The 24,401-nt window shown below is 46.0% G+C and overlaps 1 protein-coding gene across 2 annotated transcripts in view; it reads left to right on the forward strand.

The window, feature by feature from the left end:
- neurl1aa (neuralized E3 ubiquitin protein ligase 1Aa) overlaps nucleotides 1-24,196 on the forward strand; it is a 77,149-nt gene extending 52,953 nt beyond the window's left edge. For both annotated transcript variants that reach the window (XM_063477029.2, XM_063477030.1), the window contains exons 4-6: nucleotides 7,806-8,534; nucleotides 19,721-19,870; nucleotides 20,828-24,196. In XM_063477029.2, the coding sequence (XP_063333099.1) occupies nucleotides 7,806-8,534; nucleotides 19,721-19,870; nucleotides 20,828-21,069 (1,121 nt within the window). In that variant the 3' untranslated portion in view covers nucleotides 21,070-24,196. The remainder of the gene's footprint in view (nucleotides 1-7,805; nucleotides 8,535-19,720; nucleotides 19,871-20,827) is intronic.
- Nucleotides 24,197-24,401: the final 205 nt, after the last annotated feature.

Raw genomic sequence — 24,401 nt, forward strand, 5'->3', positions numbered from 1 at the left:
CGCTATTGCATTGCTCTAATGATATCATCTGACAACATTACCCTGTGCCATCAAATCTCTAATGTTTCATTACTTGCTGTCATTCAGCAGAAGAAGAATATTTCTTGTTTTTCTGCTTTGGAAACTCTCGAGCCTTTTACCAGAAACCTCCCTGCTCCTCGTCCTGGTCGTCTTCTTAGAATTTGGTCCCTAGAAGAAGCTTATGAAAGCGGGGCTAGATTCTTGGCTTTGCATGAGGGTCTATTTGTCACAGTGAGAAGAATCAGCAACACCTGTTGGTCCAACAGCAGTCAGTTCCTGTTCGTTGGACCCGAGAAACTTTCGGTATCTGTGACCAAACCTGGTAACCCTAAAGAAGAATACAGTCTGGTTTCTTTTGCCAAAGCCACACACTCACTCACACTATCTGCAGTGAAAAACGTTCTATATATTGAATGACAAGATGAGAACGCCTCGTGATGAGATGTGACAAATCTTAATTATTAAAGTCCAAAAGTGTGTTCAGAGAATAATAAACACTCTGCTGATAATACAGCAGCTTGTCTTTTCTTTTGGACACAGTGACAGAGTCTGATCTCCTGAGTACCTCTGTCTCCCTCCGTACTGTACTCTGGCACCGACGCAGGAACTCCGCCAACTTAGTCATCCGGAGTGACAGAAGTCTATTAGCTGTGTTTGAGTTATCCGGCCCGGGTTCCCCTACTTCTGGGAGAAACCGACTGCTTTCAGTGAAATGATGATTTGATTACTGCGAGCACTTGACTGGCGCTGGTGTTTGACTTGGCAGGACTCAGCCTCCCAGTTAATAGCGGCACTTACAAATCCTGACGCTTCACACAGGCCCTCCAATAAAAATACACAAAGCAGAAAAGATGGTGTAAATCTGCTCTTTTTTCTCTTCTCATTTAGGAAATGTAGTGGGTTCAGCGTTGTAAAGACCTCAAGACACCAAGCAAAGCAAATTTAGCAACGCTGTGTTTCTTGGCTAAACCGAGCTGCGTATAATTCATGATGGCTGTTGGTGAGAGAGTTCAAAGGCTAAGAAGAGTAAACAGAATTTGTATGATTTGGCATTTACGATTCGTTTTAAATGACCGTGCTTTGGCTGAGTCGGGCTCTCTATAAGCGCTGAGCGGTCCAGCAGATAACTTTTAACTGGGGTAAAGTAGCGGTGACTCATCAAGATTCATGTCGACTGATTCTTCTCAACTCTGGGTAAAATCGGACCAAAGAGAAACAGAGTTCAGATCGCGATGCTCAGTGGAGACGCTGCCAGAGTCTCAGTCGCCCTCCGAGTCTTTTGGGGAATCAGTATCTTAATCGAGCGTAGTGTTAGTTTGGGCTCGGCTCACTCTTCCACACATCCAACTGGCCAATCTCACAGTGGGTGTACTGTTTAAGCTGCTTCTGCTCCCTGCAGTTACGGCACATCTGCAAGCCACCTTGGAGCCCACCTCCACTCCCCCACTTCCTTTTCCTGCAGCTGCTGTTTAGCTTCTCTTTCACCTCCAGGTTTGGTTTGAAAAGCCCGATTTCCAACGGTAAACAGGAGTTTAAACCCTGTGACGATCCCCCAGAGGAGGCTTTAATGCTTGAACGGTAACCCTGTGAGGTAAACTAGGATCGCTTGGATAGTTTTCACACTGTTATGTCAAATTTGTCTCCATTTTAAGTTCACTGACTTCATCAGTGTCACAGGTGTTGTCAGTGATATCTTTTCTTTGCTACTGCTTTTCCATATATTTACCATTTAGTTAATTAGCAATGAAAATCATTGTTATTCCAAAATAACTGATATAAGTCAGTTTTTTCACAGACTATGTATCTGAGTGCTGATGTTTCTCGTTTTGTTCTCCATGTTTAGAGATTCCTACATTTCCTTTAATGTTGTCATTGTAACAAAATGAGTCGGAATAATCTATACATATTATATTTAAAAGTAGGATTTGTGTATTTGGTCTGTGAAAAGCTGTTTTAAGCCCTGACCAAACAGTTTGGGTGCCTAAATCTAAATGGAGAGTAAAAATGACAGTAAGTTGAAATATAATCCAAAAATAATGGTGACTGAAAATGAACCTTAAACATTTTTAAATATGCATTTTAAAAGGAAAGAGAACACTACAAACTAGCCGAGGACAGGAACCCGAGTTTCCTCTCAGAATGGATGTGAACAAATTTAGGACGAAGTGGTAAAACTCAAAGGACAAATATGTCCCAGCATTTAGACAGAGCCTGGACTGTCAGCTGATTTAAAGTGTCAGATTTTTAAACATGCCAAAAGAAGGAAATGCACCAATAAAAAAACAGGTCTAAAAATAGACAGCCCGTAAATTTTAAGAGCTGTGGACCTCGTCAGGGTTTCACAGAATACAAGAAGCATAAAGTAAACCTTTAAACTCATATAGGAAGTGACCCAGACAGACATTTGTTTTGTGTGGATGGAAACGACGTGTGAACGAGTTGTGAGTCTAAACATTAGCTGAAAGACGCTAAAAGTAAGCAGAGCTACGCATGAATTCTGTGAGTCGGTCTGAAAGAAGCACCTTTCACATTAGATGGTTCATTTTCCAGCAGTGATGAATGCACTCTCCTCCATATGTGTGAGAGCAGAGTGCTGGATGTGTTTGTGGTGGGGCTGTCGGTCTCCTCACAGTAATAATTAGCCTTTCTCCGTGTGCGAGCACGGGAATAAAACTGGGGGGCTTTATTATAAGAACCTTATGATGGAGGTTATTAGCGCCGAGGTCTTGGCATGCCGATTGGCAGAGACACGGCGGCACATGCTGAATTCTGCCGATGACCTAAGGGACGGGGCTTTTGTGACTTACCGGGCATTTTGCCCGGCTCTTTGTTATGGCCATGTGTTGCCCTGAGAGCATGCTGCTCTTTCGAAAAGCCCCGGGTTCAAAGCCTCCCAGCCCGATTGGGGACTGGGGATTGGGCCAGTGCCAGGGAATAAAGAACTCCCAAACATCTAGCACAAAGACCCCTCTGACTCCATCCCTCCCTTCTACTGTCCCTCTCTTGCTCTTGTTTTATATCCTGCTCGCTCTCTCGCTTGGCCAGTCTGCGTTGTTTTAATCCCCAGGTCGGTCACTGCCGAGCTCCACGCTGCCTCTTTCTGTGTCATCTCTCTCACTCCGCTTTATCTATTCATAGCAAAAGCTTCCCGGATATCCAGCTATACCTTCCAGCCCTCTTAGCTGAGCCCAGCTGGACAGTTCCCTTCACATCTACAGACACCCTCCCCGTGTCCTCTTCTCTCGCTTTCAAATCTCTTCAGGATCCTTCTTTTCATTGTCTTTCCGAGTTCCAGCTCTCCCTCTCAGTCTCTCCATCTCTGCTGACATCAGATGAAACCCTCCACAGACTGTGGATAAAGATAAGCCCTGTGAGATAGACTGTGTGCGTGAGAGAGAGTAAATCCTCCATCTCCACCTCCGGCCCCCCACACCCTCTCTCCAACACTGGCTCAAACCCCTGGCACGTTCCTTCTGCTCAGGCTAGCAAAGCCACTAAGCCAGCCTCTCCCTCTATCCGCCTCCCCATGCGCAGCATTAGCTAACCTGCTTTGTGGCTATTCGCTAATTAAAAACATTTACGGTGCTAGCCAAAGCCTGCGCGGGCCAAAACGGGCACGCTGCCATTCTCCACTGACCCGCCCACCCCGCCGATTCCTGTCTATGCACTCGCGATAGATTATCCCAACAGGTGCTACATTTGGTTTGCAGCTCACTCAGAAGTGAAGAATCAGGTGATTCTGCTTCATTTCTCCAGCCCCTCCAGGCTCACAGTCAGCAGCTGCATCTTCAGTGTTAGAGAGACGTGAGCGCACACACTCACACAAAAACACAGTGTTTAATGCAAAGTGAAGAAAATGTGGCCTCGGCCAATAGGAGAGAGCATCTGTGAGTGGCGGCTTTGAAAGGGACCAATAGGACAAAAGGCCTGTATCGACTAAAAACGCAGGTGCACCATGATTAGCGGGCAGCAGCTGGTGAGGTCGCAAACGGACACGGGCACACAAACGCATGCTGGGCGCACACACACACACACACACACACACACACACACACACACACAGTAAATGTTCTGCAGTCCTTTCAGAGCTCTCTCTGTCCTCCCAAGCTAACAACGAGCATTAGGAGCACATGCGGTACGCCGTTGCTCCGTCTCCCCGGCCTTTGATGAATAAAAAAGCAGAGAGAAGAATACACTGTGCACAATCTGGTATGAGTTTGAAATGACTACTCTGAAAAGTGAGGGAGGAAGGGGAAGAGAGTGAGATGTAAAAGGGAACATAAACCGTGAGAGGAGCTTCGCAGAGGAAAAGCTGATAAAAGATGAGATTTTTTAAAGAAATCAATTTCCCGTGTATATGGGTTTATGTTCACACATTCTGCATTTGCATCAGCGCGACAATGAAGGTGTGAGAGAGGGAGATGATGTGCGGCTCTTTGGAAGCCTCCATCAATTCCTTTCTACACAAATCCAGCACCGTCACGGGCAGCACCACCCCTCCTTTGCCGACTCTGCTCCTCTCGCTGTTATCCTCCCTCGAGGCGTGCCATCATCAGCTCCAGTCCCGGAAGTCTTGCAACAAAGTCTGTCCCATCGTAATCCAATTTGCGACAGAGTGATGGGCAGCAGATAACTGCAAGAGGCACGCAATTTGGTTTGGTGATGTCATTCACATCCCCCACTGAGTCAGAGCGACCAGGCGGCATGCCTAAAAGGAGAGGCTTTCCCTCATCATCAGTGAGTGAAATGTAAGGCTTCATCAAGGATTCTCTGCTTCATTAAAGGTCTTCCTTCAGCAAATGAAGCTCCGTCCAAGGAAACTGCATAAAATCCAGAAATGGACTACGTGGCTGATTGAGCTGTTCAATTAAAACCCAACATCCATACGTCGTCAGGCCGTTCATTTGCACAGAATCTCCTCTAAGCCCTGGTTTTCATGGAGGCTGAGAGTCCATCAGTGTGGGATTGATAGCTGAGAAAGTAGATGAAATTCAAACTAGTCATCTACAGCTAGCCTCGGGGACTCCGGGGAAACTGCTGCACACTTCTGAGCAGAGGTGTCTAATGGTTGATTAGCAGTCTTTGGGAGTCGCCCTGTACACCAAAGGCACTGTCCTCTCCGTTTTATCCCTCGCTGAGAAATCAATTAGCACAATTACAAGGCCTTAGTCCCATTAAACATTAATCACAGGGCGTCACGGTCTGGGTTAGCAGCTAGCTTTAATTGACGACTGACACGACGGTCTCAGCTTTACGGCGCACGAGATCTCATCAGACGGCATTTCAGCGATGATGCAGAAAATCAGACATGTAACTCTCAGAGGATGGAGCGCTGAGCAGACTGCTGTCATCTCCACTTCACTCCAGCATATCACAGACTGATATTTGATGCCAGTCAGCGTCTTTGTAGATGAGTGAGATATCCTCTTAGGTGATCGTTTTATTAAGGTGTGACAGTGGAGCTTGGATCAGGGAATGAGGAATGCTCTGGTAGAGACTGAAATGTGTCAGTGATTATCCAAAACAACAGATTAAAATGAAAGTCAAAGGAGCTACTATCAAGACGGACGAATTCTGCTTCCACCTTTTTATTTGAACAATATCCACACCAGAGTATGCAATGATGCCGTGATCCAGTCGACTGAATCTTGGTCGCTGATCCGAAAATCTCATCTGTGCCAGCAGCAGTAGAGTTTAAAGGTCAGTGACTGATGGGGATGAGTCGGTTTACTCCAGCAGCATCGTTTGTATGAAACAGAGGAGCACAGCCTGAAAAGTGGAGCCAATGCGATGATTTCAACCTGTCAGCAGAGGGCAGGTTTTCTGGGTGTGGAGGCAGAAAAATGATCTCTTACTTCATTCATGACCTCATTAAACACTTTTCTGATCTCTGCTCTGTTGTGAATCTGATGTGTTTTTAACATTTAGAATAAAATAGACCTTCAAATGGAGCGAGACTTTGGAGGGTAACCTCAATGCTCCAGTTTACAGTTGGAAAAACCAACTGGTGATGTCCATCTTCCATGTACCCTGGGCCTGATCAACCTGAAGGATAGATCTGCTTTTTAGACTTGTTTATATCCAGTTTCCATTTTTATTGGGACATAATGCCTGTAAAGTGGAGGACAAGGATGAGACCAGCTTTGAGACTGAAAGAGAGGTTTTGTGCTGGCACTTTCACACTGAGTCTTCTTCCGCTGTAGGACATAAAGACACCGTTTCTATCCTTGACAGCATGTTGAGTCTCATCCCTACTTCTGTGTGATGTATGTCACGGTACCTTAGACTGTTTTTAACTGCCTGTGTTACACTTCTGTATGAACAGTTGTAAATCTGAAATTCGATTGAATCAGTTAAATTATTTCCACGATTTGAAGCTAATCTCAAATTTACTCGGTCCTGATGATGGAGGCTTCCTGCTTCGGGTGGCCCTGTCAATGGGACTGTCCTGACTCTGTCTCCTTTTTGGCTTGTGTCCCTGTCAGCTGTGGGATCATAAGAAGCTTGGCTGTTCTGTTTTCCCCGCTGCAGCTTAGTTAGCAGCCCGTCCCGCAGCCCTGGTAATTAGGGCTAAGAGGTTTATCTGAAGTCAGAGCTCTCAGGTCCTGGACAGATAGAGCTGACCAGGACTCGACACTCTCCAGAGACCGTCGGTGGCTGTTTCTCATCCATGGACCTCCTCCACCTCCCCAGCCCACTGTTTTAATAAATGTGTGTGTGTGTGTGCCTCTTGTTTTGACTGAGGAGGGTCTCTCGGTATCATCTAAGAGGAACGGGAGGTCATTTTCTTTTTTTTCCTCTCTGTCTCGTTTGGCTTTCAGCTCTGCAAATACACCTCACACAAACCCAAGTGGCCCAGCCTCACTGTGAGCTCGAGGAGCTGGGCGCTGTCAGCGTGTTGGGCTAATTTTACCCCTACCACCAGGCCAGGAGGGGCGAGGTGGGAGGGAGAGAGAGGGAGGGCACATTAAGGATGTTATTTTAAGCAGCTGTGTCAGCGCATAGGATGGGAAGCAACCTGAGAGTTTATCAGAGGTGTGTGTGTGTTTGTATGCATGTGGCCACTACTCCTGCTATTAAAGACATGTATTGGTATATATTAATAGATGTCTGTGGAGTGATACTGTACTATGGAGTGCAAGGAATGCAGCCAGCACACACCCCAACACACACACTCGTTTTCATATCTTAGTGAAGACATTTCATTGACATAATGCTTTCCCTAACCATGACCATAACCATAACCCAACTGGAACCCTGACAAAAAAAACACATTTTGAGCCTTAAAAATGTCTTCAGACTTGTGGGGACTGGGATTTTGGTCCCCACAAAGATATGTCAACATGCTGACTGACACACGCTCGCACGCACGCACGCATGCATGCACGCTCACACACAGACACGCAAGCTCGCACACACACGCACGCACCCACGCACACATCCTCCTTGCGCTCTGACACCGTGCAGCATTGTACACCTGTGCAGATACAGGAGCGACCCACTACTGTCTTTAATTTCTTTAAACACACTTCCTGACACTCTTTGCCTCAGCATCGAGTAATTAGACCTACCTTGCGCTGCATGCAGCTCATGCTAGTGAAATGAAATTGCTCTTTTTTTATCGTTATCGTGTTGTCAGACCAGCTGCAGATTCAGCTCTTCTCTTAGTGCTGTTCAGACTTGGTGAGCTGCAAACTCCATTCCCACAGGCTTTAGGAAAATTGCTAATCAGAGCAAAACACAGCAGTGCTGATTTAAACCGCTGTCCTCTCCTCCTCTTCCAGACAGCGAGATTGTTCCTCCAGACTGCCTGCGTCCACGCTCCTTCACCACGGTGCGCTCCTCCTCTCTGCGGCGTGAAGCGGACGACTCGCGCCTGTCCGTCAGCCTGTGCGACCTCAACCTGCAGCAGGAGGACGGTGGCCCAGCCCACAGCCGCTCCCACCGCCACACCCTCCACCTGGCCTCCACCTCCTCCTCCTCCAGCTGCCCCATCCCGCAGAACTCCCTCAACTCCCAGCAGTCCTCCCTCCTGCCGTCCACCCTGGAGAGCGACCTCCACTTCCACCAGCTGCGCGGCGCCCACATTAAGACGCTGGACGAGCAGACGGTGGCGCGATCCGAGCACGCGCGCGAAGAGCGCACGCTGGTCTTCACGAACCGGCCACTGCGCATCGGCGAGACCGTGTTCATCAAAGTCACCAAGTCGAGCCCGGCACGCTCAGGCTCTCTGTCTTACGGTGTGACGTCCTGCGACCCGGCGGTGCTGCGCCCCAGCGACTTACCCTACAACCCCGAGGCCCTGGTGGACAGGAAGGAGTTCTGGGCGGTGTGCCGTGTGCCGACGCCTCTACAGAGCAGTGACATCCTAGGCTTCTTGGTCAACCAGGAGGGGGAGGTCATCCTCAGCCACAACGGCGCCAACGTGGGCATGCAGGTGTGCGTGGACAACTCCCGCCCGCTGTGGATGTTCTTCGGCTTGCATGGCGCAGTGACACAGCTGAGGATTCTGGGTAGGTTACCATAATAACAAAGGTTAAACTACTTTTAGGCCCCTGGCATTTTGTCTGATTGTAGGTCTTTATCTTACAATATAAAGCAAACACAGCAGGAATGAAAGTTACACATCAGAGGAACAAACTGCTCCATGAAAGAAATTAAATTCATTATATCACAGATATTATTGGACTTCTCCAAAGGACTAAACAGCTCTAAGACGGTGATGCTGAACTGTGAGCCTTTAGTTGCCACCCGGCTCGTGACCACTTTCACTAAAGGAGGCAGAGGCCCAGGTTTGAGCGCCTCGGGCTGTTTTCCGAGTCTTGTTCCCCAGATGTTCTCTCCACCCTCTCCTGATCAAAGTAAAGCTGAATTATCGACAGCAGGTTTGAAACCTTGTCCTGGTTTCATTGAACATAGCATTTGTTCAGGTGAGAAATCAAGCTCAGCCACGGTCCACATCAGCTGATGGCTCAGCTGATTATCCTTCTACACATCCAGTTAGCGAGACTTCAGCTGCCTACATTTGCAGCACATCTGTGAGTTGCTTTGTACTGAAGCCCACCTCACGTGTTCCCTCGTGTTTGTAGCTGCTGCTGCTTCCCCACCTTTGGGTTGCCACCCAGCGAATGAACATCAAGACAAATAATATTCTCAGAAAGTATTTAAGAGGGTCTAGAACTCTTAGAAAGGCTCCTCAGTTCAGATCTTGCATAAGGACTGCTTCACAACACTGGTCCCTGCATCTGAAAAAGGCGACCAAGCGTCTGTTTGCTGGTCCTTTTGTTTTTTCAGACTCTCTAACATCTGAACATACGTGTTTGCTGTGACAGGAAACAGAGTCAGTAAGAAACTACGTCACAGAGCACTAACAGGTAATCTCACTGATCACCTGTCCCAAAAAACAACAGCGTGCACCTTTAAACTCTGGCCTGCGTTCAGAACCACAGTTACACAACATCAGTGAAAGGTGTGCTGCCAGCAGAGCAGTCGAACACTGAACACGAATCAACCTTCGATGTAGGAATCAGTCAAATATATGGAAGCTGCTGTCTGCGTTTCCTCTGCCAAATGAGAGGTTCGGCTGATTGTTGGTACTTTAACTTCCCAACGTCGTAAAATCTCGTTTCACAGGATTACAGACGGCTGTGGAGTGTTTTGGTGTCTGATAACGCTTCAAACTAATCTGCAGTGAAAGTGGATTTTCTGGTCTGGATTTCATTTTCTTACTGGCGCTCGTAGCAGAACGCTTTAAAACGAAGCTAATTTATTGTGAACGCAGCATCAAGAGCTTTGATACGAAACTCAGATATTTAGGACGTGTACACTCCTAATGATCTCACATGTTCTCTTTGGAGTTTCTTTGAGTTTTTATTATTTAACAGGGGGGCAGTGTTGTTAATGAGGAGATGAGAACGGGCCAGATTTTAGCAACACAACAGACGTGCAACACAACAAAAGAAAAAGTTACAATGCTCCGAGATTTATTCCTCCATTATACGTCAGGATGTCCAAAGGTGGCGAGGCACCCCACAGTCCCCCCCTAGTGGTGGCCCTGGTGCCAATCGGTCAGTTTTTATTTTTTAATTTATTAATTTAAGACATATCTGCAAGTATTTAACACTGTGATATGCATTAGGAAGCTAATTTAATAGGATTTCACTTCACTACAGCCCACATACTGATTGTTAAATCATCAGTTTTTAAGTAACACATTTATAATACAGTTATTCAAACCTTAACTGACACAAATATGATGAATGTAACAAGAATGTAAGGCTTTGCAGTGCATGTCACTAGTGCTCTGCCTCCTGTATGTGGAGCAACGAGCACCTTTTGTCTTTGACTGCACGCTCTATCTTGCAAGTAATTCTGCATGAAAGAGTAATTGATGGTGAGAATAGCCATCCCTTTAGCTCAGCGATGTGTCCGGAGGTCAGGAACTTACAGATCAGTGTATTGATCTTAATTTGTCTGGGCTCCCCACTTCCTCCCTGGGGTCCAAATCTATTTGTGTTAAGTGTTGAACGCTCTGACAGTGAGGCGGCTGAGGAAAACAACTTCTCAGTCTCTGGAAATTACAGTCACGGTCATGACTCTTTATTCACCAGAGGGTCAAGAGTTAGCGAGAGCGCTCTGTTACTCTTGTTTGTCACAATATTTACAGCAGACGTCCCATAAAGCAGGAAAAGTCTAAACACAGTCATAGGATTAGCGAGAGGAGTAGACTCTCAGAGGAGACGAAAAACAGGAAGAGAGCGAGCAAAAGTGGAAAAGTGGCCACGAGAGGCTTCGGTGTGACCGAGATGACGTGAGGTCTCAGCAGGCCGGACACTTCGCCTGTGCGTCGGGGAAACCTGAGGTTTGTTTATGGTTTGATAATGACAGGAAAGTGTGTGCGCTTCATTTTGCCCTGCCAAACATATACTGCCTGTCCTAAAGGTGTGTGTGTGTGTGTGTGTGTGTGTGTGTGTGTGCGTGCACCGTCTGCTATTAATGCAGCGGTTAAGAGGCGTGGCAGCCCAAACAGCTACGACCTTTCAGAGGTGTCACGAGTGTTTGTGTGGAGGAAGAGCATCTATAAATACCTGCTGCTTTTCTTCACCGACAGCGGTGGAAGAGGAAGCCGAGGTTAAAAGAAGTTAGAGGGGAATAACCTGCACTTTAACCAGCTCATCATCAAAAGCCTCTTTGAAATCTCAGTTCTGTGTGTTTGCTAATGTTGCCCTCTGTTAGCCTGACCCAGAGTAACGGTGACAGCTACATCGATACGAATCACAGTGAGCTTCAGTGAAGCTCTGTGTAGAAAGCCCCTTTCCTTCCAGCTGATTGGCTGTTAGGCTCTTGTTTTTCATTCCAAACGCATCTAAATGTCTCATTTGTATCGGCTCTTATTACACCAGGAGCTCACCTATTTTACTGTTAAATTACATTTTGACTACGACTATCTGCACCGCAGGCCATCTGGTTGGTCTGTGTGGACTTCCAATAATCGTTTACTGAAAACGGAAAGCCTTGGCAGCACATCAAAACAGGAAGCTCAGAACAATGAATGCGTTTCCTTATCGAGGCCCATCTCGGAAGTCCCGCCGAGGTGCGAATCATCTTTACTTTCCAGCTGCTTTGAATTAGGAAATGCCTCTTATCTCAAAGTTGTAATGGCCTGATTTATTGCTCTGTGTTTACTTGAGAGCAATTTAGCTCTCAGTTTAAGCTGAATTCAAACCACGCCTGCTAGTCGGAGTGAGAGACGTGTCCCAGCGGGCTCCTCGTCTTCAGGACGGCAGGATCAAACAGTCGTCGCTTCAAACAAAGCGTGAAGTAAAGGACCTTTTGTGAAAGCGACAGCTGTAGTCAAACAGGCACACGAGTATATGTGAGGTGAGCTGAGAGAGCTCAGACAGGGTAATGACACCGAGGATGAAATCAATACTGAATCACTTCTGTTAGCCTTAACGACAGGAGGCTTTTAAAAGTTTCTCATTACAGTTTGAAGAACAGCGTGTTTAACTGTATATGTGCATCAGTGTGTGTCCCTCTGTCACAAGTTTTCCATATCAGTCTTGATATTTAAAGGTGCTCTGTGGAATTTCCTCAGAAACGAGGCTGTGGACATTCAGCGCTATTCACAGAAGCCCACAGTGGACATTCTCATCGTCTTGAATGCACACTTTTCCTCACGGTTCCTCGTGCGTTGAGCAGAGGTTGAATCATGCTCGAGGATTTTAAATCATGCACGTGTGCTAGCTAGCAGTTTAGCTAGCACACCTGGGGCGATCGTGGCTCAAGAGTTGGGAGGTCGCCTTGTAATCAGAAGGTTGCCGGTTCGAGCCCCGGCTCGGACAGTCTCGGTCGTTGTGTCCTTGGGCAAGACACTTCACCCGTTGCCTACTGGTGGTGGTCAGAGGGCCTGGTGGCGCCAGTGTCCGGCAGCCTCGCCTCTGTCAGTGCGCCCCAGGGCAGCTGTGGCTACAATGTAGCTTGCCATCACCAGTGTGTGAATGTGTGTGTGAATGGGTGGATGACTGGATGTAGTGTAAAGTGCTTTGGGGTCCTTAGGGACTAGTAAAGTGCTATACAAATACAGGCCATTTACCATTTACGTTTCCTGACATGGCTAAATCTATGTCAGAAATCTTTATTCTATCAAAGGTACATTTGTGCAAATGTGCATGAATCAGTGAGCCACTTGATGAAACATTTGCTTATAGTCCTGCTAGTGGTCTTTAATAATGTGCCTTCACTCCAACTTGCTATTTTGAGAACCAAAGTGTCAAGTCTGGGCACATGCAGTGCGTTATAGGTGTCTAAATGGTGTACGGTAGCAAATATTTTTTTACTATTGAAATTTATGCACTACACAAGTATGCTAGTGTCGACATGCTAGTGCCAGCACTGAGACACAATCTTGGAATGTTGAATTAAAACAAAGTTAAGTCGATTTAAACACTAAATCAAAGCAGGCTCACAGGCTCAAATTCAATTCAATTTTATTTATATGGCGCCAATTCACAACAACAGTCACCTCTAGGTCTTTTATATTAAAAGGTGAAGACCATATAGAAAGACAGAGAAAACCCCACAATCAGACCACCGCCCCATGAGCAAGCAGTTGGTGACAGTGGGACAAAAAAACTCCCTTTTAACAGGAAGAAACCTTGGGCAGAACCAGGCTCAGGGTTAGGAGGAAATGAGTCTCGAGTTCCACCTACACTAATGTGTGCACACACAAACATGATTGTTGTGTTAGAACAATTTACGTCCACATTAGTGTTTCCAGATTGTTCCAGAATCTTCATCCTGTTTTGACTGAACACGAACATCTGACCGAATTATTATTTCACGGTTGAAGTGTCGTCTCATGAAATAAACACGAGTTCTGTTTAATGACCACAGCTGTGCTGTAATTAGATATGAACGCTTATGTGCAGAGTTATGGAAAAACATATTACCCGCAGTCAGGCGCTGTTTCGGTTCCAGCTAATGGACGAGAAAATGGTTATCATAAATTCATCTTAATCAGTCTCAACATTATTTTGATCCATGCTAGCGTTTAACATTGTTGACCTCAGAGAACTTTACCCGCACGCAGGTCCTGACGCTAGCTTTTCTGGTTTCCTCATGCTTTGCAAAAACTACTTTGATGATTTAGCAGTGCAGCTGATTTTGAAAACCCCGTGTTTGTCATTTTCCGGTGAGAAAAATGTGGTTTTACTCTGAATCGAGGGCTGACAGGGAGAGAAACGCCTGTCGAGACATTAAACACTAAATCAAAGCAGTTTACTGAGCGATGGCCGACCTCTATGTTGGTGCTTTACTCTGTACTTAACCGTCTGGGTTTGCAAAGACACACCATCTGCAGGTTGACTTGATACTCAGTATTTTTCTGTCCAATCACTTCTTAGTGTGTTTCCACAGAAAAGAGCTGAAAACTTGAGCAGCTGACAGCTGAACTTGGAGAGAGAGACGGGCGGTGAGGGGACCTTGTGCCTCGTGGCGTGGAAATGGGACACCCATCCAGTGACCCACTTCGCATGTATTATAGATTCCATTAAAATGTCAACGCGCTCGCGCTCAACTGAAGCGTCTCACCGCCCACATCCTCGCAGCTGCCACGCTCCCCTTCTCCTCCTCTTCTCATCTTCTGTCGGCCCAGCTGCTCCTTCCCTTACTTTCAGATCTTTCTGTTTTTTGTTTCCTCATCGTCGCTTCTTCTCCTCACTTTTTAAAGTGGGCAGAGTGTAACCCTAACACAGAAAGAGTGACATGCTCTTTATATTATAGATAAATATTCATTTCGTTGTGTCTTTATTAACATAGAGACTTCAAATAAAAATGTTCTTTAAAGGAAACCGGGCAGAGGAGTTTCCTACAGTGGGCTCAGACGGGCTCTTCTCAGGCTGCAGGTACGATCAGCCAAAGGTTAAGCAGCCCGTTAGACTCGAATCCTCCCTGTAAAGCACGTTTACTGAGAATGCAGCGCACATGCATACTTAAAGATGAACATATGAACATTTCTGTCGGCTCCTCTGGATTTTGACAGCTGGACAGTCTGAAGATTGTGTTTACAGAGATTTCAGCGATAAGATGGAGCTATGAGAGTGAGGCGGACAGACTTTTAACAAGATTTGATTTATTTCACACTCCTGGAAAACAGCAGCGGCCGTTCTTCACACCTCGGCGTCTCACTTTTGTTCCTAATGTTCTTTGTTTTTATTATTCATTCGTGCTGCTCTGAGAGAACTTTTGCAGAGGAATTCAAACTCCAAACCAATCTGCTCCTAATGATCATTTTTAATACCTGGAGTGTTTTCTAAGATTTATTTTTTACCTGCATCTAATCATGCACACAGATACATGCATTCATACATATGCATGGGTGCGCACACACTCTGCTCTGTGCTTGATGCAGAGATAAACAACTCCGGGATGTACGACTGTGTCCTCCCTCCAAAAGAGCTCCTTTGTCTCTTAAGATAATATCTCTCACAGATAAAAAGAGACTATTAACATTTCATGCAGCGGGGTAAGCCGTGACCTTAAACTAGTATCTACCGAGCTGCTCTCCTCTCATCTGATCCAAACAAACGCACTAAAAAACATCCGAGCCTAAGTGAGCATTTGTCCCGATAGCACCTCAGAACAAGAGCTTCTCTGCAATTAAATGAAGGCCCACCCATTTTGAAGTGCTTTGTGAGGACAGCGTTTAGCAGAGGAAACGTTCGTGTAAACTGTTTCTCTCTGTTCCGCTCTTTCTCTTGATTGTTTTTTCTGTCTATAAACATGCCTGCAGATTTTGCCTTTAACTCGTTCCCTCCCTTCAGAGGGAACTTAAGCCCTAAACATTCGCCCGCCTCTGCAGGCCTCATCCCTCCCTCGCACTCCCTGCGTGCCTCCCGTGCTTTGACAGCGAGAGGATCTGTCCACAGATGCTCCGATACGAGCTAAAGACGGACGGGTGATTGATTGGATGTAGACGGCAGCAGAGACGTGGCCGCAGAAAGCCGGCCCGCCTCTCGCAGCTGTTCGCGCCGGACGCTTTAATCTAGCGGCGAGCATGCAGGATCAGGGCTGGGCACCGCAGATCCTGCCTCAGCTGCCCCGGGTGGGAGGTGCCCGCCTGCCAGAGGGATTAACAGGGAGAGAGGGAGGATTCGGGCCCGCAGAGGAACCGCTCGTGCCACAGGGTGATCAGGCTCAAATAATCTGATGAAGGGTGGAACGTGACGAGTGCAGGAGCACCTCGTAGGCTGAGCGGCACTCGCAGCGTGAGGGTTTGATTCCGAGGTCTGGACACATTTTACATTCCACTACATTATAGCTGCTCATGCTGTCACAGAGGATGTTCATGTGAAGGTCAAACAGTGCCCGGCTGCGTATGTGCACGTCTCATGCTTCTTGAAATGATTTTCATCATAACATGTATGACCTTCTCCCCCATGTTGGAACGAGTATAACCACCATAAACAGCTTAGATGAAGCCTGTATAACAGCCCATGGAGCACAGCAGGATGGCTTGACCTGCATTTTTAAACATTAGAAGAAGTCTTTAATAAAGATTTGTCCCACTGACTAAAGACAGATGAACATTGCCACCTTGAGGTCACCCAGTGACGCTGGCGCTGAATAGTGCCGGCTCAGCGACATCCACCCATGCTAGCGTGCCGTAACAGTCAGGCTCCTAACGCTTGTTTTATGGTACCATGGTTGTGTTTGCATGCGTATTAGCCTGCACAGAGCGGTTTTCAATCTATGCAAACATCCTGTGCAAACCTCCAAATATCTGATAGTGGGTAGCTCAAATACACACAGGTGATCCGGCTGGAAAACATAGTGACAAACAAAGTTCACCAGGAACGGAAGAAGCACTAAAAATTCTCAAAAAATACCCTACGGAGAGCTCTGCAGGTGGCTGCAGGGGACACTTTCACTGTTTCCAACTCTTGGTTTCTAGCAGAGGCTCAGATCAGCTGTACCACATACTTTGAACACTGCCTCCATCTGGTGGCACATGCTCTCTGCAGGTAATCGGGCTGTCCATCGAAGAAGAAGAAGCAGCTGTACAAGTGTAAGGAGTGGACGAGTGTCTCAGGCTGTAAATGTGTTTATTTCTGCTGCAGAGTTGGATAGTTTAACTCACTGCTGGAGCCTCAAGTGGCAAAGTTTAGGAACTGCAGTTTTTGGTCCCAGAGAAGTGAAGGAGGAATCTGCACAATGTCTTGTGCAGCTTTTGTGTTGATCCTGTACACGAATCGAGCATTCTGCTAAGATAAGGAGTGTGACCACTGCCCGAGGCCTCCCCTAAAATGTGTTCACTCAAGCTGCTAAATATGGTCTGCTACAGCGTGTTACGCACTGTACATACAGTACAAAAACACTCATGCAAATTCCAAAGGGCACTGGAGCACCGAGGCAACGGCTGCTATGCAAACAGAAGAGAGTCCTTGTGTAAACCCAACCCTGCCAAAGTCACCTCAGACAGATCGTCCTGCAGACACGTGCAGCACAGTCATTCCTTCTACCTGATGCAGAAGGAACCACGACTGCAAGACGTGTGTGGTGTGGAAATGAGACGGTTCATATGCTACAGCTAGTTTGGACGAGCTACACGTCAGAAAACACTTGATTATCAGAGAACAATCAAACATATCAAACACTGGGTTTCAGGATGACCCATCTCATGATATTTGAGCTAAAATGCTTTTCTTGTAACTCATAAAATATTCTTGCTATGAAGGTTAAATTTAGCATGGCTTCATTAATTATGCTAAAATGATTGTACATAAACAGCTGATTGTTGGGGGGCGACGTTCTGATGATTGGACTGGCTCCAAAGTGAAGTAGGTCTGCGTGTGACGGCGCTGTCGGGGCATCGGTTGGATTGATCAGGCCGCCGGTGCAGATGGCAGCAGAGCGATGCCCGCTGGGACGTGCGTTAGTGGCGGGCTGTCATCGTGATGTTTGCTCAGCGCTGACGGTGACTGTGCCACAACAGATGACTCTGGTTTCACTTTTTTCTGTCTGCTGTCCAGGAGAACACCGTGAACCGTTCCCCACTGAGACTCACTGCAGTGGAGTGATGCTTAAAACAAAGATGTGCTGAAATGGTATAGTTACATCTCTTTGCACACAGCAGCTGATTTGTGATGCAGTTGTTAGTATGCTGTATTCTGACAGTAAGCTTCAGACAAGGTAATTAAAGTAATCTGCATTTACGTTGAAGCAGCAAAGCATTTGATGGGAATTCTTTGAGGGCGATTACTCGCTTGCTCTGCAACAACGCTCATTTGCATCATAATTTGCACTCTTTAGTGTCATCGCATTTCTTGTGACGCTGCACTATTAGTTATTTTAAACGACAAAGGAACCCACATGAATTCTCTTCAGTGACAAATGACTCTGTTTCCTGTCCAAGGAAACAGCGCTGCGGTGCTTTGTCTCTTGTTGTTTTTGAACAGATGCCCAAAGACCCCAAAAGCGTTTCAGTGATCGTTCTCAGGTCTCCAGCTTTTTATTAGTTTAAGTTCTTAAAAAACTCCCAGTGCACTCACCACCTCAGACACCAAATATTTGAACACTTCAGAAAAGAATCAGGTCGACTCAGATCTCAGTTTGGACGTTGAGCTCAGGATCAAGACTTTCTCATGGAAAGTAATGCAAACCATACAGCAACATATTAATGACTAACCTTGAGTTGTGGATGAATCTTTCCAAACTTTGGTGTGTTTTCAGGATATTTTTAATGAGTGGATATCTGTCAGTACGTCTGTAAAGTATTCACAGCTTCACATGTTCTATATTTAGTTGCCTGTTTGCCCTGAAGGACTCTCAGACCATGAGAAACAAAATCCTCCAGTCTGATGAAATAAAGATTGAACTCTTTATCCTGAATGCCAAGCATCAGGCCAATGCCGTCCCTAGAGTGAAGCATGGCGGTGGCAGCATCATGCTGTGGGGATGTTTCTCAGTAGCAGGAGCTGGGAGAGCAGTCAGGCGCAAAGGAAAGATGAATGCAGAGACATCCTTGATGATAACCTGCTTCAGGGTACTCTGGACCTCAGACCAGGGCAAAGGTTCCAACGCGACAACGACCCTGACGAACCACCCTTAATTTGCCCAGACTTGTACCCGACTGAATATCTGTGCAGGGATCTGAAAACAGCTGCGCACAGATGCTCAGCATCCAACCTGATGGAGCTGTAAATGCTGCCAGAGGTGTTTCAACAAAGTTGAGTCAATTTTGGAAAAATGCAGTAACGTGGAAAGAGTGAAGTGCTGTGAATATTTATGAATGCACTGAATTTCCTGCAAAGTAAAATAACAATCTGACGTTTGAACAGACCATCAGGCTGCTGTGGCTAAGAGGCTGGAGTCCGGTCTCCTTTGCTAGCTGCTAACATTACCTGTGTTCTTTTTTTAAATTAAAGTAACGTCTAGAGAGCCGTATTTGTTTACACCAAAATAAGGAGCTAAAATCAGTTTAAAGAAACAGGCCGTTGTCTGGAAGTGGTTTTCTGTGGATGTAAGAGGCATTCCACACAGAGATTTTACTGGAACATGTCGCACACCTCCAGCACCTCATCTGTCCATCCGTGAGTCACCGGCATTCCGAAATGTGTTCCCTAACATTGCACTAGGAATTTCCACTTGTTTCCTTCAGCCAGGATGCAAATACAGGAAGGTGCCTACTATTTTTTCAAAACTCGTTTTCTCAAAGAGGAAACGACAGAGCGTCTCTTTTCTTCGATGATGAATATGTTTGTACTTTTAAAATGCAAATTGGAGTCCTCTCTCTGTGCGTTCGAGCTCTGCCCGTTTAGTGGGAAAGAAGTTCATCCTGCTCTCATTGTCTGTACTCCTGTAGACCGAAGATGAAACAAAAGCAAAACACAGAAAGGTAGAAATGAGGCGCAGTCGTGCATGAGAAGATAATTTGATGTAGTGTCTTTGGTTCTTTTATCTCTGGTGCAAAAATCTGCTTTTTGTTTTGAATTATTTGATGTGCAGTGTACTAATCCAGTCTTTTTGACGTCTGGGCTGCTTTTTCTTCCAGTGTTTACACCACTGCTGGTGTCACTCTGTCGTCTGATGATCACGACAGACAGCAGCATCGTGTTGAAAAGACAAATTCTAGTGTTTTTGCTGTAACTGGCTGCTAAATTCACTCATCCGACACCCTGGCTGTATTTTCTCCGACCAGGCTCCACGCATCTCGGGGATCCGCGGGCCACGTCGAATCCCAGCTCGCCCTCCTCCTCTCCCCACACCCCCAGTGCCCTGGGAAGTGGCATCTCTGATCCGGTCCTGAACGGAGGCCTGTGCTCAGCCGCTTACTGCAGCTCAGCGGGGGGTAAGTATACCCAGACAGGAAACTGCTACTGTAGAAGTAGACAATCAATCACCCCTCAGGGGACTCTGGGGAAGCCATTATAGGGTAGTGAGCAGATGTCATCCTGCAGTAGTTTGGAACAATGGCCAGCACTTCATGGTTCTGCTGCTGCTGCTGCAGCTGCAGCTGGAAGTAGGCAAATGTTTTCGGCACGTGTTCTTATGTCACGTAACTCTGTTTATGTAAATGGGACAGATGCAGTGTGTTTCTGTACCCACGGGGGTTTCGTTTTTAAAAATCTTTTAGCTTCATACTCAAAGTCAGAAGCTGCAAAGATTTTTATGTAGAGCATCTTTAGGAATTGATGACTGGCACACCGCTGGGGATGATTTTGAGACAGCAATTTAGCTTCTGTGATCCATAAATCTTAGATCAACCAAAATTGACTGCAAATGGCTGAAAATTGTGTTCTTTTCTTCAGCAAGAAAAGCAAACTTTTTGGAAGTTAAGGTCAAAAGCCAGGAGGTTAAAGCACCAACTAAACTAAATCCAGCACACAGCAGTGAATGAGTCTGGCATAAAGACAGAAGTGCAAAGTTCATCGTAGGCTTGAACAAACGCGTGTCTCTAACTGCTAATCCCAACATAACCAGCAGCTTTTCTCACAGTTTCACTCCATGTGGATCTGCCCATTAATTCAGTTCGATTTTAGGTTCATATTGTGAGCCAACAATCATACGACCGCCTGTGAGCAAGCACTTTGGCGACAGTGGGAAGGAAAACTCCGACAGAACCAGGCTCAGGGAGGGGCGGGGCCATCTGCTGCGACCGGTTGGGGTGAGGGGATGAAGATGGGATAAAAGATATGCTGTGATTGTGTATAAACACACAGTGTAGTTTACCTGTATGACATCAGGTTATTTGATGCATTGGAGTATCGAACACTTGTTTAGCATCGTCTTTGTGTCTTTGCAACAGGAACAACTCCGAATTCTCCGGCCAGCCTCCCCAAGTCACCCACGTTCCCGTCCGGCCGCGGGCCTTGGTCCGACGAGTGCTCCATCTGCTACGAGAACACCGTGGACACGGTCATCTACGCCTGTGGGCACATGTGCTTGTGCTACACCTGCGGCCTCAAACTCAAGAAGATGTCCAACGCCTGCTGCCCCATCTGCAGGAGGCAGATTAAAGACATTATCAAGACCTATCGCAGCACGTAAGGGAACGGGGCGACAGGACGACCTCAGCAAAACCCAGGGTTACAAAAAGAAACGTTTAGGTTCAGGGAACACGAACTCTGGTACTCTGATTTGGTATTTTCATACAAATATTGGTGGCTGGTTTTCTCACGTGACCTTTTCCAGAGTTAATGCCACTTCACTGGGAAGGTCTCTCTGTCTTTAGAGTCACAGCCTCCGACAGGAAGTTCGTCCAAACTCTATTCTTGCCAGAAGTGTTTGCTTTCTCCGGGGCTCGTGGAAGACTTTGAAAGAAGAGGGGAAAAAACCGAACCAGCTTCAAAATTCTTTGATTTGTTGAACCGTGTCGTAAGATTTAGGAACTATCGCCCATTTGCGCCAAAGCAGATGAGTCCCTTTGGGTCTGAATGTCTCAATAGATCTTTTCGAGGATGACCGAAGCTCTGAAATATGCCGTCAACGCGATTTACGACTTAAATGGTCTCAGAAAAAGCACACCCGCTGCAGGTAATCATCTCAGTATGTCACAACTTGTGTCTGTGTGTTACTGAGAACTGGAAGCTCAGTCTGCATCACAGTGCTGAAGTGATGGACCTCTGTTAGTGTTGTGATTATCAGTGAGTGACGTGTCTAGCGACGCAAGGCGGTGCTGAGTATTTTAAGTAGGATTGTAAGACCTCTTGTACTCATATAATCTAATGTACCTTTCTGGTAGTTTTACTGCAAACGTTGGTGGTAGCTATATTGTTGTTCTAGCTAGCTGCTTGCTCTGCAATGTGGTTTGTTGCACTGAAATCTGCATCATCCTCTCAGAAAAGCCCCAAAACTGACCGAGAGGACCAAGACACTCATTGGCTGAAACAATCTACAAGCCATAGACTGTATATAAAAGAGGGACGTAGCCAGGTTAATGTGTGAAATTCATTTTTGAAGCCTCAGCGTTAGCGTTTTCAGCTTTGTTTTTAACTTTAAAAATTGAGCAGAGTGGGGGGAAACACAGAGTACACACGCTCATTCACTGATGATTTGTCAGTCATGAATTGGACCCGCCCTCATTTATAGTATGCTGTTTTGTTTTAGCCCATATGGTGCCTTTTGCACTGACATAAAACTACTGAGAAAATAAATTCATCAGGATTTTAATCTGCACCCCCCCCCCCCCCCTGTTGTGCCTGCACCTGCACGCTACATGCATCTTTTTATATACAGTCTATGCTGCCAACCTGCATCCAGCAGACTCGACAGTTCTGAATTCTTGAAAGGAAACAGGAAGTGGGAAATAAACAGCAATTTGGATACTCCTCAGGGCCTGCTATCTTTTTTAAGAACCATCCTCCCAAACTGTACCTATATAACCCTGCCTAATACACTGTGAGTGCTCACGACAAATTGACAAGTCCTCACAAACAGCTCCCATAACACCACGTAAAAAAAAATCAAAGGATTGTTGCCATGGTTTCCTGCCTTATCTCACAGAAGGTTCGTTAGTAGATGGGCCGCGTTCTGTGCTTCCCCCAAACCCCCGATGATTTACCAAATAATGCTGTTGTGTGGCACAGAGTGTCACAAAATGTTCACTCAGAGGAGAAAAAGCACACATTCAAAGCTATTTTTCTAATAGAAATGCACAACATTTCCAGTATTTGATTATTAAAATGTATACTACGCTTTGTGACAGGACTTTCACCAGCAGCAGAGACATTTTACAGAAATCTCTTCAGGGGAAAAGAAAAAGCTCAGATTTTAAGTATTTGTATCATTTCTGTCCCCTAACTTGAGTATAAAACGTCTTCGTCCCCTTCAGATTTCACAGATGAGCTTTTTCCTCGCAGGACGCTGAGAGGCTGTTTTTAGAAGCCGTCGTTCTTCATTTTGTAGATAATCAACAAACGGGGCTCAGACCTATGCTGCTACGGTGTTTGCCAGCCGACGGTGACGTTGCACACGTCCTTCCTCCCACGTCAGTTTGATTACGCTACTGCTTGAAGTGTTAATTCACATTTGAATGTTAATTTATGTATTTAGACAGATTTTTATTCATGTGCTTAAATTGGGGAAAAACCAACAAAAAAACTTTTATGTGTTCTTTTAAAGTTTGTTTGGATCGATAAGCACGCGTTTTCTTTTTTCTTCACCTCGTTTATCCAAAACTGCGAGAATCTAAACTTGTGTCCGGTAGTGAGCAGGTAGAGTTTGTCGCACCTCGCAGCAGAGATGTTGCAGTACACAATCAAACCCCGACCGCCGTGAGGTGCAAGACGTCAGCTCCTGCTTTTATTGCTCTCCCTGATCGTCACGTGTTCTTTTGAGTAATTTCTCTTCTTGTGCGCGCGCCCGTGTCCACGACCCAACAGCCCGTCTGTATCTTTAGCTCGTTCACGCTGTTTGGTCTCAAAGCCATCGCTGTGGTGATGATGATGATGTCACTTTATAAAGCTACTGATTGTAATCTTGTACGTCTGAGATTCAGCTGTGGCATTTTTTCTTTGTGCAGAGACTTTGACCAAATCCAGAAATGATCACTGATCTATTTTTTTAAGATATAAATGTATAGATGCAACCCCCCCCCCCCCCCCCCCCCCCCCCAATCCATTGATTTGTATTTGATTTTTGGACCACATTGATAAACGCCACAAAAGATTTTCTTCTATAAATAGCTTTTTGAGCACCTTTAATTTAATGTTTTGGGGTTTTTTCCACACACCCCACCTCCCTCACCCCCCACAGGATGTCCCTGATCCGCTAATGTATTATTTATTGGTCCAGCACCGACGCGTGGACGTTTCCTGCTTTCTCTCGTGTTTGCTGCCGCACTGATACGGCTCCTCTGTGTCCGCAGCACATTTTCTTTCTGTAAATCTTTTTATCATGCATGAGTTTTCCGTTCACCCAGCGTGAACATCGGGACCAACAGCAGATGAGCATCGGAGTGGAATGCTGTCAGTGTTCGTGTGGACTGGAACCAGTGGCTAGAAAAACGCTATAGCGCTCAGTTTGGCTGTTATTGTGACACAGCAGCTGAAGTACAAAGTGCAAACCTGTGTTTTCTTTTTTCCTTTTGATTTGAAGCTACAAGTGTTCATTTGTGAGCTCTGTCCAGTGTGAGTCGGACGATTGTGGTTAATAAACTTTCCAGATGTGTTTGAGCAGAAATTCGTCTCATCTTTATTTGCTCCAGAAATCATGTGACGTGATTTTTCTTACATGAAGAGACAAAATCAGGTCCTTCGACTTAAAGCTGAAATCATTTAGCATTTTAAGCTCTTTACACACAGCTGAGCAAACCAGAGTGTTAATGAAGATGCAATGGATAATAAGCTTGCAAACAATGACACGTAATCGTGAAGCTTTTA

Source organism: Pelmatolapia mariae, linkage group LG6, assembly GCF_036321145.2.
Source record: "Pelmatolapia mariae isolate MD_Pm_ZW linkage group LG6, Pm_UMD_F_2, whole genome shotgun sequence".
In the NCBI taxonomy this organism is placed as follows: Eukaryota; Metazoa; Chordata; class Actinopteri; order Cichliformes; family Cichlidae; genus Pelmatolapia; species Pelmatolapia mariae.